At 40.8% G+C, this 15,318-nt stretch overlaps 1 protein-coding gene across 1 annotated transcript; it reads left to right on the top strand.

The window, feature by feature from the left end:
- The first annotated feature begins 10,720 nt into the window (after positions 1–10,720).
- LOC6563099 (segmentation protein fushi tarazu) lies at positions 10,721–12,284 on the top strand. The gene is made up of 2 exons (XM_001990618.1): positions 10,721–11,627; positions 11,731–12,284. Exons 1-2 carry the CDS (start codon positions 10,721–10,723, stop codon positions 12,282–12,284), a joined length of 1,461 nt encoding a protein of 486 aa, XP_001990654.1.
- The last annotated feature ends 3,034 nt before the right edge of the window (positions 12,285–15,318 follow it).

Genomic DNA, 15,318 nt, shown 5'->3' with positions numbered 1-15,318 from the left:
GGAAATCATGTTGACTAATTGTTTGTCATTAATCCGTAGATGTCGGGAAGAACATATAAAGGCATATTGAGTAATTGACCAGAATTGAATTAGATATGGTGCATTGGCTTCGTTATGAATATTTATATTACTTATACAATTATTTTGGTTTTCGGGAAATCTGTCTTTCAATAAGAGAACTTCTTCCTGAATAATAAATAATTTTGGCCTAATTATATTTCATTCTTAATTCTTAAGAGCATTAAATTATATTTGTAATTTTAATATATGTATATTTGTAGTTAAAATAATATGAATAAACGTAATTTAAGTGTAAGCTCCGATTTGATTTATAAGTGTTATATGCAGCTAATCAATTTGAAATATATTAAATTCTATGAAATCGACATATTGCATTGAAATTTAAGGCTCCAAACACATTCATATACAAATTATACGATTATATTTTTTTTCCTACGAACTGGGGAACCTGTAAAACCTGTTAATTCATAGGGACTTTCTTACAAGTTACATGCAAACGAGCCAAATATTAATTAGCTTGTCAACTTGAATTTTTCCCTTTCATTTCGTGGAGACTTACATTTAACAGCTCAATTAATTTGGAGCCGGCGTTGCATATGTGAGCGAAGACCGGGGATTCGAAGACCGGGCCCAGACTCTGATTTGAGTTATGCGATCCATTGACATTATCTCCGCCGCGCTCGCATGTGACAAGCGGCAACTGATTCATTCCGCGATCGGGCCTGGTCTGATCGGGGTTGGGTCTGAGCCTGAGGCAAAGGCTTTCAGCCAGGGCCAGGGCAAAGGAGCAGACTATCGTTTTTCGGTGGCGATAAAGATCTCAAAAGGATCTTGCTGACTGTTTTGGTTTGTCGTTTCAGTTGGCTGGCAACAAATGGACGCCATTACTGCGCGACAACTTTTAGTTGTGGTGAAAACGACTTTAAGTCAGTTTTAAACTGAATAATATTAATTTGCATGATACTGCGGGTGATCGCTGCCATTAATCAATTAATTAGTTTACCTCTTGTACAAAAGCGACTGTCTCTTTGGGCTGCAATGTCTTTGTATCGTCGCCATTGCAATGAATGTTGGTCGAGAAGAGAGAGAGAGAGAGAGAGAGAGAGAGAGAGAGAGATATTGCGAGTCGTGTAACATAATTATAATTGTCTTAGGAAGGGCGTAAACATAAAATGCAAACACAAACATAGAAAAACAAATGTAATTAATGATATGAAAAAAAAGGTAGGAAACGGTGCTTTGCGGCACTTTTATAACTTTTTTTTTATTTTGTTTTTTTAATGGCCAGAGAACAAATAAAAGAAAAATGTCGTTCTGATTGACGAATTGCGTGCGTATAATTGTATCTTCCAGATACTTTGTTTACTTGCGCCACATTCGTTGGGCATTCAGAGTTCACTGTTCAGTGTGTGGCATTCGGTCGGTTGGTCTCCTCAGCTGGCTCAAACTTTAATTGAGCCACAACTGTAGATGCCGCACACGAGTGCCACAAACTGTGCGTCTCACGCGAGGCACTAACAAAATGTCGGACATCTTTGAAGCTATACACAATGGTGAATCCAACACATATGTATGTACCATATTATTTCATATCTATGAGTGCGTTTATGTCGTGTATTGCGTGTGGCTTTAAAAGCCCATTCATGTGTTGTAATTATAGCATCGTAATAAATGTAATGAATGAAACATGTAGGTTGGAAATTTGATTCAAAAGAATTGACTCTTGGCATTAATATAATGACAGAAGCAATTGTTTCTTGCAAATCACCCAAAACGAAACGAGTGCAACTACTAATCTTATCCAATTTGTAAGTTTCTCAAGTCCCCAATCTTACATATTCCTGATTTGACATTAACGCATCTGCGCTCATATTGAAACTATTTTTCAGATTAAACAATACACCGATTCAAGCTTCTTTTTTATATTATTTACTCATCTTATTAGTACACAAAAAATGTATAAATTCATTTTTTAATAAAAATGGCTTACTATAAAACTTACCTGATATCTTTTAACGCAGTTTTTAGCTACTTAACTAATATAATTTATTTTATTCCAAAATATTAAATAAAAACAAAACTTGTTCATAGTTCTTGACAAGCAGTGCCAATCCTAACAAAGCAGTTCTTTAAAAATTAGCACTGCTTGCTGCGCCAACCATTTCGTTGCCATTCTTTTGGTTGCTGTCTCGGCTGACCAAATGTAAATGGAAAAAAATAAATGCCGGAAAATATATATTCCAATGGGAATTCGTATCCAGCTTGCAAAAAATATGCATAGTCAGATTTTGTTGTTTGCGAATTTGCACGCCAGCTGGCGTTTAGTGTCATTTGCCTGCATCATGCATATGTACATATAGAATTTTGACTTCCAGATCCAAAAAGTTCGGCCAAAAAGAAATAAAAACATTCGACGTGCCGCTCAGTGCCTGTCATATGTTTTTGGCGGTCTCTTTGACATGCTCTGCCGTCACGTTGGGGCTTGTGGAAGATGGTCCGCTCTTGGTTCTGGCTGTGCCCTTAAATCATTTTATGCAGCGATGATTTTATGTACATATGTTTGATTAAAAATTAAAATTATCATTAACGGCCCATTTAAAATAAACCGACCAAAGATTTTTCGCATGTCGTTCTCATTTTCGAAATAACAAAATCTTCTGTGGCATCTGCATGAAAATAAACATAGAGAGAGTGCTTCGCATTGTTGTTAAGTGTATTACCTATTGTATGAACTATTTACATATACTACTTGTGGCTTTATTTATAATCTGCTGCTGATACGTATATTTCATATACGTATTATCCTTCAAGTGTGCATGAGAATATGAATGAATGCCATCTAACTCAAATGAAAACAAGTAAAAGCGGCTATATTACGTGGACCGGAGTCAATCTGCTGACTGCTGAGTCAAATCTTAAATTTATTATGTTTTTAGAAAACAATATTAAAATATATCTGTATATATATATATACGTCTTTATTCTTACACTAATCTCGATCCGAGAACTTATCTTTCAGCTTGTAAAATAAGTATTCTTAAAATATGGAAGGAATGTTGCGCATCATTTTTTATGATTCAAATTTCTTTGTTTTCTTATCTTTTAGCTTAACTTAAGCATAATAATTTAAGGACTCTCCAAATTATGATATTAATTTTTTAGGCAAGATCTATCATTATTTTTAACATATAATTCTGCTGCTTGAGTGATGTTCATCTTCTTCTAATCGTATTCCATTACACTCGTAGATTTTGGACGGCCTTTGTTCCTTTATTTCACAAATGTTGTCAAGTTATCTACGCCACTGGAGTTCCAGTCGCTCTTTCTTCGAGGAAATGGCGAAATATCCCAAAAAAAAATTAACAAAAAAAATATTGTGACAGTTTTCGAATTCTAGGTCTAGACCTTGACTACCATAATGTCAGTTTCTACAAAAATCGCTGTAAAATGCTGCTGTAGCCTCAATACGAACAACAAACAAAAAATAAAGCACAAAAAATGCTTCAGTTCTAGTTTAGTTTTGAGAAAACCTCTGTGAATGGAAGAGAGAGGAAAAAAATGGTAACAGAAATATGCGCACACAATAAAAAAAAGATATGCAATAAAAATATTTTAGAGCGAAATCGCTTTGTGTCGCGCATTTTTGCTATTGTTAAAAAATTGAGCATTTTTTTCGCTGGCGACCTCATTTTTTCCACTCATTTTCCATTTAAAATGCAGAGCAGAGCAGGCAAAAGTTTTTACGAATTTATGAGTTTATCGTTTTACGACAGCGTCTGAGGCCCAATAAAATTTTATTGAGCTGCCTGAAGACCGACGAGACCGTGCTCGAGTTTTCGACCGTAAACCTTATTTGGTAGCTGCGAAAACTGGAACAGGGCCGTGGTCCACATTCCCGCTTCAATGCCGGATCCTTGACAGTTCACTCTGCGAATCCTCAAGGACGTGGCCGGTTATGCAAGTCTATGCAACGGATGGGCTTGCATAATAAATGCGTATATTAGTTTTAAGCCGCGCGTTGAACCCAAACTGCTCTACTTTACATTGTTCCATTGTTTACATAGTCCACCCAGCAACGCCCACGAGCCGAGTCAATGGATCGCAGTTCGTCTTACACAATATTTCACAATATTCACGTAAAGCCGTGGATTAGTTGTCTTCAGCCAACAATTATGCCTGTCGCCTGGCTTTTGCTCTAATTTAAATTACCAGGACACACACACACACTCCATCTCACTCACTATTTGTGTCTGCCTCTCGCTCCATCGTTCAAAGGCTGCTTAAGCATTTCCTAAAAACTTACCCAGTTTTTGCCACAAACTTTTGTTTTGCCAGTTTCGTGCTCGAGTTTTCATGTTTATGACTTTACAGTTAATTCTAAGAAGTTTTATTAGCATTCATTTGCTGTGTATTTATACTAGGATATTTTTGTTAAAGATCTGGCAAACCTATCATTGCAAAAATCTTACCATGCCGCACAGTTCTGGAAATCATCAAAAAGCGTGGCCTTCTTTTGTTACAGATTGTTCGATTCTGGGAACAAAATGCTTACGCGTTGAATAAGGAGTTCAGATTATATTCAATAGTGGAAAAAATATATATTTATATATTTCAAAATATATGGAATTCATATCGAATTCAAAATCAAGTGACAACTAGTCACATTCACACAGTATGTGGATATAAGAATTAGTTTTTAAATAAAACAATTCCGCATAATACGAATCCTTTGATAATCTGTCAAGATCATGGACTTGCAGTATTATACAAATTATTCTATGTTATTTTTATTTCTATGACAAATCATTTAAATTATACAATTAAAAAAATTGTTGTACCTTTGAGGCCAAAAGCAGATTGCATTTTGTTAATCAAAAAGACAATTCTTTTTTGAGTTTCAGTAAAAATGATTCTAAAATTTTAGAAATAAACCATCTAATTTAAAGAGTAATTAATGTAAGAGCAGCTAGCAACTTAACAATCTAAGAAAAAACGTTCAAGAATACTACAAATTCATTTCACAATTTCACTTTAAGTGACAATATAAGAATATTTGTTTGATATTTTAGGAAAGTAACACCTCAACACTTCCTGGGGCCGAGGGGAGCAGAAAAGCCAGTATTTAAAAACATACTTAAAACAATTTAAATTAGACAGCAACAAAATCGGAGGTTTCGCTCAAATATGAACGATAAGCATAAATGTGCGAAACATTCTCCTTAAGCATTCAGCATGGGCGGGAGCGGGCGTAAACTTTGTTTAGAGTAAACAGAATCCCTTGGAGTGGTAAATCAAGGACTACCTGAGAGTGGCAAAGCGACGCGTGTGTCTCGCATTAAAATGATGTCTTGTTGACGGACTTCGAAGGACGCGGCTCGCGCGACTCGACTCGACTCGACTGTTTATGGAATGTAAATGTACCGTGTCATGGGTCCTTAAACGTCTTAATTGCGCACGTATCCTTCGCCGGCAAAGCGCTATTGGTTTCCAAGGCGGAAATATTATTGCCACGTCGTAAAACTATAAAACTGTCCGCAGGGGGCCAGACGCTGTCCAAACTCAAATGCCCAGTGGACTCGACCAGCACAGCTCTTCTACAACTGAAACTTGCGATCGCCAACAATCAACAAATTCGCTGAATTCAGACAAGCGCGCGACTTCGATGTCCTGTCGCACGACTCGTCAACGAAATTGCATTGAGCCCTTACAACGAACTCGTAGGTGGCACACAGTTCCAAAATACATTGCTAATGAAAGCAATCCTTATTAGCTGCTGATATACTGCGATGCATAACTTTCCACACCAATCTATCATCTATCTGTTATACATATGCTATATACATGTACAGACAGAACACTGCAACTCCACATCAAGAAAATCCCAACTTAAACAGTTTAATCAACCAGATAAAAGAGCAAACAATGTCACTTAATAGTCAGAAAATCTATAAATCTATATATTATATTAAGAAACATGAATGCTCAGGGTGTGCAAAATTGTCTGGGTGGAAATTTATTCATTAATATATAATAATTCAATTGTATATTAATATGTATAATATACCCATTAAACATGGGAAAAGAGTAAAATGATATTGTCAGTCTAGGCCTTCGTCTGTGTCTCTTGAAAGCTGAAGGAACTAAGAGATTTAGAAAATAAAATCTGACCAAGCTGCGATAAATTTCTTTTTACTTTATCAATAACTTATCCAAGATCGATAAGCATCGATTACCGATAGCAATAAAAATCAGTATTTTAAGAAAATGTCATTAAGATCGGATAAGAAACCCAGTAGAAAATCTTTCATTAGTATTTACCATAATAGACAGCCTTACTCTCAAAATCACGTTAGACTTGAGCTTAGGGTATTTGCCAGTCAAGCTTTCACGACTAAATCATTATTACTGGTTTTATCTTAATCAAATGTAAATTTTTTAGATTTACATATTGAACGGTGATTGGTGACCAACACCCAATAAATATTGCCAGCACCCAAGCAATAATTAATTTTGGTACTCCGCCCCACCACTTAATTATAATTGATTTACAACGTTTATTACTTCCACTTGTGTAAAATAATGAAAAGTGGTTTAAGATACATATGTTGTAAGTAGATAATTTTAATTCTTTTCCATGGTAGATTCCTATTCAAACCGGCCAATAAATGTACTTATTTATTAACACACGGAAGGTGCCAACATTGTCGATTGATTGTGGCCCAATTCGACATTTATATTTATGGCCATAAAGAAGGGGAAACCGAGAGATCAATGTAAATGCATAATTCATTCCATTGCTACAACTTTACAAGGACCTCATTATGATGAGTGCGAAACAATGCAGATAAGTGTGACAGAAGCAATTAATGCGCTAAGGAAATGTCAACACACACAAACACACACACACACACACACACTGGAGGTTGCAGGCAGGATGACATTGAGCGCAAATATTCTAACGACAGCCAAAGAAAGAGAACAGAAGCCGACAACGACGACGATGACGACGAGGATGACGACTAGCCAAGGACGAATGCGACGCGTGACGCATTGAGAGAATGTTTGTACACATAGCGCAGAAGGAAGGAGCACAGCCTCCTGAGGAGTTGCAAGTCGCCTTGACTTTGATTGGTGCAATGGGAATTGATCGTGATTATCCAAGGTCAGCTCACCCACGCTGGCTTTTCCGAGGCGCTCATTCAGCATCACTGATTGAAGTGACCTCGAGAGGACTTTTGCAGCGGGAAACTGTGGATCAAGGCCAGTGAAATTGTGAAATTGTCCAGCATTCGAATGAGGCATGCCAAATGTGGCAACAACTAAGCAACAACTACAGCGTAAGTAGCCAACACCGAAAATTACTTCATCTGACCGGGGTGAATATATTGCCGAGAGGCAAGCGGCAACACCTGCAGCGACTGGGCCTGAATATACATTAATATTCCCAACCCGAATCGAGACGTGTGCATTTTAATTGTTAAATCAAACAAAATTTTTGAATAATTTTCTTTCTCTTTTCACAAATTAGCCGTCGATTGAGGCAATCAAATTGATGGCATTTCAACGGATTCGATTAGGATTTGTTCGAAATTTTTCGGGCTGAGAATACGAATAGGAATACGAATTGAGACTCATGCTGTGTTCAGGTTAGACAATCTGACGCTCGTACTATATATACATAAATCTGACTAAAAAATTTACAACACTTCAATTTGTTTGTTTTGTTGCTGTTGCTGTTCCTGTTGTTGTTGTTGTTATTGTTGCTGATAATTTTTCTCAGCTATTTTCATTTTATACGCAGCTTGACGCCGAATGTTTCGGTCTGATAATGAGTGGCGATGTTGTCGATTGTTGTGGTTTCTGGCTGCTGTTGTTGGTGTTGTTGTTGCCGCCCAATTAGCATTTGGGGACGGCGTAATGAGCAATGAGCCAGCCATAGACGACTCTACGACTCCCAGAGGAGATCCAGCAACTTCAAAGCCACAGCGTGTGACCCTCGGCCGAGTAAACGAAGCCAAACAAATAAACAAACAAACAGACAATCGCACGATTTGAAGTATCTTAAGCGATACTTATGTAATGCTCCAAGCCAAGGGGGAAAGGCAAGGGGGGAAATGCACACAATTCAAATGCCAATTTGTAATTTCATGTGAAATCCTTTGAAGCTTGTGAAATATTAATGAGAAATGGAAGTCAATATCGAAATAGTTTGCTAGTGGATATTTCTTCATTAGCATTGATATTAAATGATAACTTTTTCAATATCCCTGCGTGCAGCTGATAATATTAACGGTTCATCGCTGGATATTAACACATTCGCCTACTTCAGGCGCGTGCCTGATAAATTCTATATATATATATATATATATATGCACAGCCGATGTCCAGTTGCTGTAGCTAACCCTCATGAAAGTGCATGGCAAAGGGGATGAGCGAGCAGCGGGCAGCGGGCAGCAAGCTGGATGGGGTACGGCACACACACAATGGGATGGTCCCGATTCACTGTCAAGGTAATTTATTAATTCGGCAATAAAAACGCACGAATCGTCCACGTCCTCCTCTCGTACTGTCGTCTACTGGCTCTGGGGTGTGTTGTGGTTGCAACACTCACATGTGGGCCTTACAACTCAATTATTGTTGCTGCAAAAGTTGACTCTGGCTCACACAATCAGATTAAGCAACACTTCTCTGTACGATTGCGAATGCGCTTTACAAACTATTTCATTGGGATTATACAATCAGTTGAGTGATAAAAGTCAATCGCCCAGAAAGGAAACGCTGAGTGGCTGTGGTTGCTGCAAAATTTCAACTGCACCTGATACGAAAATTGATCTATTTGATTTGAGGAAATGAAGCTTTTTGGTCAAGCCATTTGACAGACTGATTGATTGCTCTCATTGATTGGTAGCAACATATTAAGTGAAAGGCTGACAGATGCCTTAACTCAGTTTTATTAAATAATAATACAAATATTTGTATTTGTTGTGTTTATTAGGTTAATATTTTGGAATGCATTTTAAGATATATTTTTAAAAATGTATTATTAGTGTTACTTACTATTTGCAAGATGTTAGCAAAAGTTATATTATGTTTTGCAGCGTTAGAAAAATGTCCTCATCCATAAGCCTCGCTATATGCGAGTATCTGTTACCAACATCGATGCCCTATCTATAGATTTGTGAGCGTTTGCAACAACCTCCCGGTAGGGCAGAAAGTGGGTTGCCGTGGGTCATGAATCGCAGTCGCCTGTCAAACTGAAAAACGCCATAAATTCTGGCTCGGCTGTCACCGAACGTGCGCAATGCAACAACAATAGCAATGGCAGAGGTAAGGCAAACTATTGCAGTTGGGGCAGGGAGAGAGGAACAGCGAACAGGGTACAGTGAACAGGGACTGGCAACAGAGGCAGAAGGCAGGAGGCAGCCGCACAATTCGCACATGCACAAACTGCACACATATGGCAGATCCAGAATCTATAGACATCAGTCGATAAGGGTGCAGAGGGTGGACTTTAGATCAATGTCGGGGGTGGTGGCTTCTGCTGATGCTGAGGCTGAGGCTGCTGCCATCTCCATTTGCTGCTGGGTAAGCGGATAACGAAAGTCGTGTAAACACAAAGTTGGCCATTTGGCTGTTAAGTTCGCTCGCCTTTTGGCCAGTCAATTTACTTGAGCGGCTTACGGGTCAGCTATGCAAATATGCACAAGCGTCTTTAGGCACTTGCCCCGGCCACAGTGACAACCCTCGCGAGCAAACAAAAAGTGCAACACGCGACGCAACAAAGAGCCACTGAAGATGGCACAACGAGAATGGAAATGGGATGAGGAACGGGTATGGGTCTGGGATGCGGGAGTGCTTAAAGAGCACGCGCAATTTTATCCTTTCACAGCCTTTGCGCGACTTATGCAAGTCTACGGCTAATATCAACCAGATATTTGCTGGCTGATGTGAATACCTTCGCGATTCCTGGAACCTCTGGCAGCAGCTTCGGTACGATTCCCTTCATTTCGGGCCAGAGAAATTTTTACGAATTTGTTGCTGCCGGCCTGTGACAATAAACCAGGGCCAGAAGGAAAAGCCTTTTGTGCCAAACCGTTTTAGCAACGTTTACAGTTTACAGTTCTGTTTATGTCTTTATGATTATTGCAATTAGAGGAATGCAGCAAAGCAGTCGCCATCCCGCTCGCGCACCTACAAACGTATGCGACTTAATTACGCGCCTGTGGGACGTCCTGCGCACGTCTCAAGCCGACTCAAGGACACCGTTGTCGTAGGAGAAATACGCCGACGGATAAGTTTCGCCAACTCGCGATGATAATGGGCGCGATGGGTAGGTAATAAGCAGCGCAGCAGGTAAGCAAGCTATGAGGACGACTCCTGCTCGATGTGACTCTCTCACTCTCTCTCTCGCTCTGAGCGGATAACTGGACTGGCGGATAAACGTTGCTGCACTACCCCTGCAAGCAATAAATCTGGCAAGGTCCTGGAGGGGTAGTGAGCGCAGCATGTGTCAAAGCGTCATGCGCAGGGATATTTATGCGCTATGACGAGCGCGTGTGCCGTGCATCAGTTCGCAGTTCGACGCTTAGGCTATATTAAGGCAGGATCAGGGGATAGAGCAGCTCATTCGCAAACGCAGCAGCGTCGCGCACACATCGCACACATCACTTACGTACAGCAAGGACTCGACACAGACGCAATGGCAGCCACGAATACGCACAGCCATAGTTACTATGCCGACAGCATGTACAACATGTACCACCATGGCCTGCCGCCCACCTACTACGATAATAGCAACAGCTACTACCAGCAGAGCAACTCCACCTCCTCCTGCTCGAGTTGGCCGACGAGCTACCAGCCCAGCAGCTATGCACAGTACGGCCAGGAGAGCTACGGCGAGAGTTGCTACTACTCCAACTACCAGCACCAGCACCAGCTCCAGCAGCAACAGCAGCAGCAGACAATGACAATGCCTGCTCCAGCTGCACTGCCTCATTACCAAGCACCAGCTCCGGTTTCGGTTCCGGTTCCGGCTCCGGCTGCAGCTACAGTGACCACACCCGCCCCACTGAAGAGCCGCAAGCGGAAGGCAGAGGAGAGCGCTGCGGACATCATTGCCGCCGTGGAGGAGCGACCAAGCACATTGCGTGCCCTGCTCACGAATCCCGTCAAGAAACTGAAATACACGCCCGACTATTTCTACACCACGTTCGAGCAGGTGAAGAAGCCCAACAGGAGCAGCTCCGCCGGAGAGCTGTCACCCTGCTACGAGCAGGACTACGCCGTGCCAACGCCCTCCACCCAGCAGACGCACATGTCGCCGCAGCGCAGCAGCAGCGAAGATGTTGACTATCTGGATGTGTACTCGCCACGTAAGCAGGCCAAGCATGGCGACTTTGTCACCCCGCCACCGGCAGCCACCACGCCCACCGCCACCACACCCGCCTCCCTTGTCGATGGCATTGGTATTGGCATTGGCATTAGCACGCCACCCCAGTCGCCGGCCGAGAAGAATGAAATCAATCATCGCAATGTGACAGCTGCCTCCAGTAGCAGCAGCAACAACGAATTCAATTGGTCGCACATTGAGGAGACTCTCGCATCAGGTAGGCATCCCACTCTCCCTCTCACTCACACACTTCCTCTCTCTCTCTCTCAGTTTGAACTGTTACTTACTTGCAAAATTTCTCTTCTGTTTACCTTTTGCAGATTGCAAAGATTCGAAACGCACTCGTCAAACCTACTCGCGCTACCAGACCCTGGAGCTGGAGAAGGAGTTCCATTTCAATCGGTACATCACTCGCCGCCGTCGCATCGATATTGCCCATGCGCTGAGTCTGAGCGAGCGCCAGATCAAGATCTGGTTCCAGAACCGACGCATGAAGTCCAAAAAGGATCGCACCCTGGACACCTCATCCGAGCACTGCACCAGCGCCGGCTATGCCTCCCTCTTGCCGCCCTTAGATATCATCGCCGTGCCTCCACCACAGTCGCAGTCGCTGCCGCAGTCACAGTCTCAGTTGCCCTATGCTGCATACCCCGCTTACTTGCCCGCCACACAGCAGAGCTATGATTACCCGCAGCAGTCGCCGCCGCCGCCGCCGCACTTTGGCCAACAGTACGAGGCACAGTACACACCGGAATACCATCAACAGGCCCAGCAGCAGTGCAACTACCAGCAGCAGCAGCAGCAGCAACAACAACAACAACAGCAGGAGCTAAGCACCTCCAACCAAGCGCTCTATCATCTACCACTGCCCTAAACGTACCCGCAACACACACACACACACACACACACACACTGCAATAGGGCAACACACACAACCGGAACAAACGCGCCACACAAAAATGTCTCGACCATTTGCCGGTGACACGCAAATGTCAAACGAGATGCTGCGCAGTCGCTGCCTCTGTTGCAGTTGCAGTGGCAGTCGCTGTCGCTGTCGGCGCACAAGCAGCGCGCACTCCCTACGGTGCCCAGGACACCAGCATAGGATGAGTGCGCCTGTGCACAGGCCGAGCCGACTCCTTGCCGTGCGAACTCCGACTTTACCTCAAAACCCAGTGGCTGGCCATGGGTTAACCGTTGCCCGCTCCCTCTTGCCTCTTGCCTCTTGCCTGTTGTCTGTTGCCTGGAGCGCTCGATTATCATTGAGCCATTGGCTGTGGCCAGGCATCGATCATGCACACAACTTGGAGACTGAAAGAAAATGTTTTGTTAAGCGAAAGTGTATAGATAATGTCTAAATCGATTATAAGATTAATATTTATTAAAAAACAAATATATATATCAATTTTTGTACTTCTTGTACTTGAACGAATTTATCAAAATTGATTTGTGTATTTTATTCACTGGTCTCATGCTAAAACTTTCACTGGAATTGTTTTTGAATGTGCATCCATTCAAAATTGGGGAATACAGCATATTGTTGTGTTAAATTACTTACTTAACTTAATAAAATCATTTGGCCCGGAATAATACTCACTTTATTCTTTACAGGCAGCAAATTTGACATGTCAATTTAAAAAAGTAATAAATAAATATTTACTTAATTAGCTGCAGTAATTATTACATATTATTAGCAGAAGTAAATTATTTAAAATTGCTTAAAGGCTTCTTCTCAATTAATTTATAAACTCTTTCATTTTATACATCCAGATTTTCGATTAGTTATATTTATTATAATTTACTCTTGCAGGGTGTTGGCGCAAGTTCTTTGTTAGGCCTGTGGCATCATTAAGAATCCTTTGCACATCGCAACCACCCAGGACTTTTCACGCTTAAGCCAGAAGACAAACGTTATTGATATCAACTCTAAATCCGAGCAGCTGCAGTTCGCTGCTCCCCTCCACTCCCCTCCCTCCCTATCAGTTGATTTTCTATAAAATGCACTATTTTCGCAATGGAAAAACGTCACATTTTGGTCGGTTTGGGTGTTTTCCGGCCGTTACCCACCACCACCACCAGCAACGGCATCCTTTTCGCCTTTCGCTGTTTGCTCATCTATTGAAGTGAGACATTGATTGGTCATTTTTCATTGCTCTCCATGACAGTTATCGGCAATGCAACCCAAGAAGCATGTGCCATCCCATTTGCCAGGCGGCATTTATACGACTCATTAGACCAAAGTGGACAACAGCACCGGGCAGCAGCATCTTTGGTTATTTTATAGGGTATTACGAGAAACAAAATCTAAAAAAAAAAGATAATCGATCTGAAGATAAAGTAAATTATTATAACGCATCGAAATCGTCTCTCTCATTTTCCCTAAATTAGTGAAATGGAAGCAGCTAAGTTAAGCAGAGCATTTTTCAATCGGCAACATTTTAAAACAGTTTTTTTTTGTATCTAGATATTTAAATAATTTATTTAAATTAATTTCAAGATATTGCGAAACAAAAATTATAATAATTCTATTAATCAGATTTTATTTTAAATTTATATATTAATTTTATTTGAATTCCTTGTTACCCGCGCAATAATATACAAGTTTAAACATTTAAGTGCACTATTTTAAATAAACAAATATTGTTATCGTAATGCGTATTATAGTATTACTATTTTAAATAAACAAATACTGTTATAGCTATAGTATGGCTTATTTATTTATTCATCAGTTCAACATGGACCAAAACCAAAAATATTTTCTCTTAATTTCTATTCATTTTTGGCAATTTTAAATATGTACGTGTTTTCTACGAAATGCCATAAGAATTGTTTCTATATCTACCTGGCCTCTTGGCTAACATTAAGTCTAAAGTCATATATTGAGAATATTTTTTAGCGCTTAAAGTCAGTTTTGTGTTGTGTTTGTTTTTGTGTGTGTTTTTTTTTACAACTTCTTCGTTAGTGGTAAAAGGCTTACGTGCAAGTTGCGAAAGAGTTACGTTAACTCTTCGATGTCCTTCGTAGAAGTGAAGTAATTTTATTGAAAATCCAAAGGTCACTTTTAACTCATTCGCGAGCCATAAAACCCACAGTCTGGCGAATTGGCAAGGCGAAGAATATTCGCGGAATACTTCATTGTGGGCGTTGGCAGACGATCGATGCAGCAGTCAAGGTTGCAAAGTCAATCCTTTAGCGTAATCCTTTAAATAGTCAAAATAAGGCCCGCCTTTGTCAACACAATTGTGCAGAACGGTTCACTCTTTTGGCCATCGGATTCGCACTGTGAATAGGCGTTCTATTGTGTCCACTTAGCCCCGACACGGTACCTGCCTCTCTCTCTCTCTCTTCTGCCCCTGCCCCTGGCTCTGCCTCTGCCAGCAACTATTGTAAAATTATCCTTTCGCAAACACGAGCAAAGACAACCGACTCAGGACGACCGTCTACCGGGCGAAGGAGTTACAAAGTCATAAAAACAAAACACCTTTGTCTCTGCATTGTCGGTTGGCGAATTATCCTTTCTGAGTCGCTGCCGAATCCTTAGACTGCATCCGCAGCATGTTTACAACCAACCCGCCTACCACGACAGATTCGCAAATGACTGCAGTGCGGACGGAGTCTGCGAAGTGTAAGCCTGTTAACTGGAAGGGATTTAATTACATTATCCTTATGTTTAAGATAAACACAAACAGCAGAACTCTGCCTCTCTCTAAGCTGGGATGTGGCACGGCTTTAAATTAACTTTCAAAATGACCTTAAAATGGATTGTTGCAAAGTCCATTTTAATAGGACAACATTATATAAAATTAACTTTCCGTGTTGTATAAATCTATGCATAAAATCAAATATTAAATTTATTCAATTTTTGATTTAAACAGTTATTATTTGCTAAGCTAGACTTAAACCAGTTT

This window comes from Drosophila grimshawi, unplaced genomic scaffold (genome assembly GCF_018153295.1).
Source record: "Drosophila grimshawi isolate 15287-2541.00 unplaced genomic scaffold, ASM1815329v1 contig_311, whole genome shotgun sequence".
In the NCBI taxonomy this organism is placed as follows: domain Eukaryota; kingdom Metazoa; phylum Arthropoda; class Insecta; order Diptera; family Drosophilidae; genus Drosophila; species Drosophila grimshawi.
This window is presented reverse-complemented; position numbering and strand designations above follow the sequence as displayed.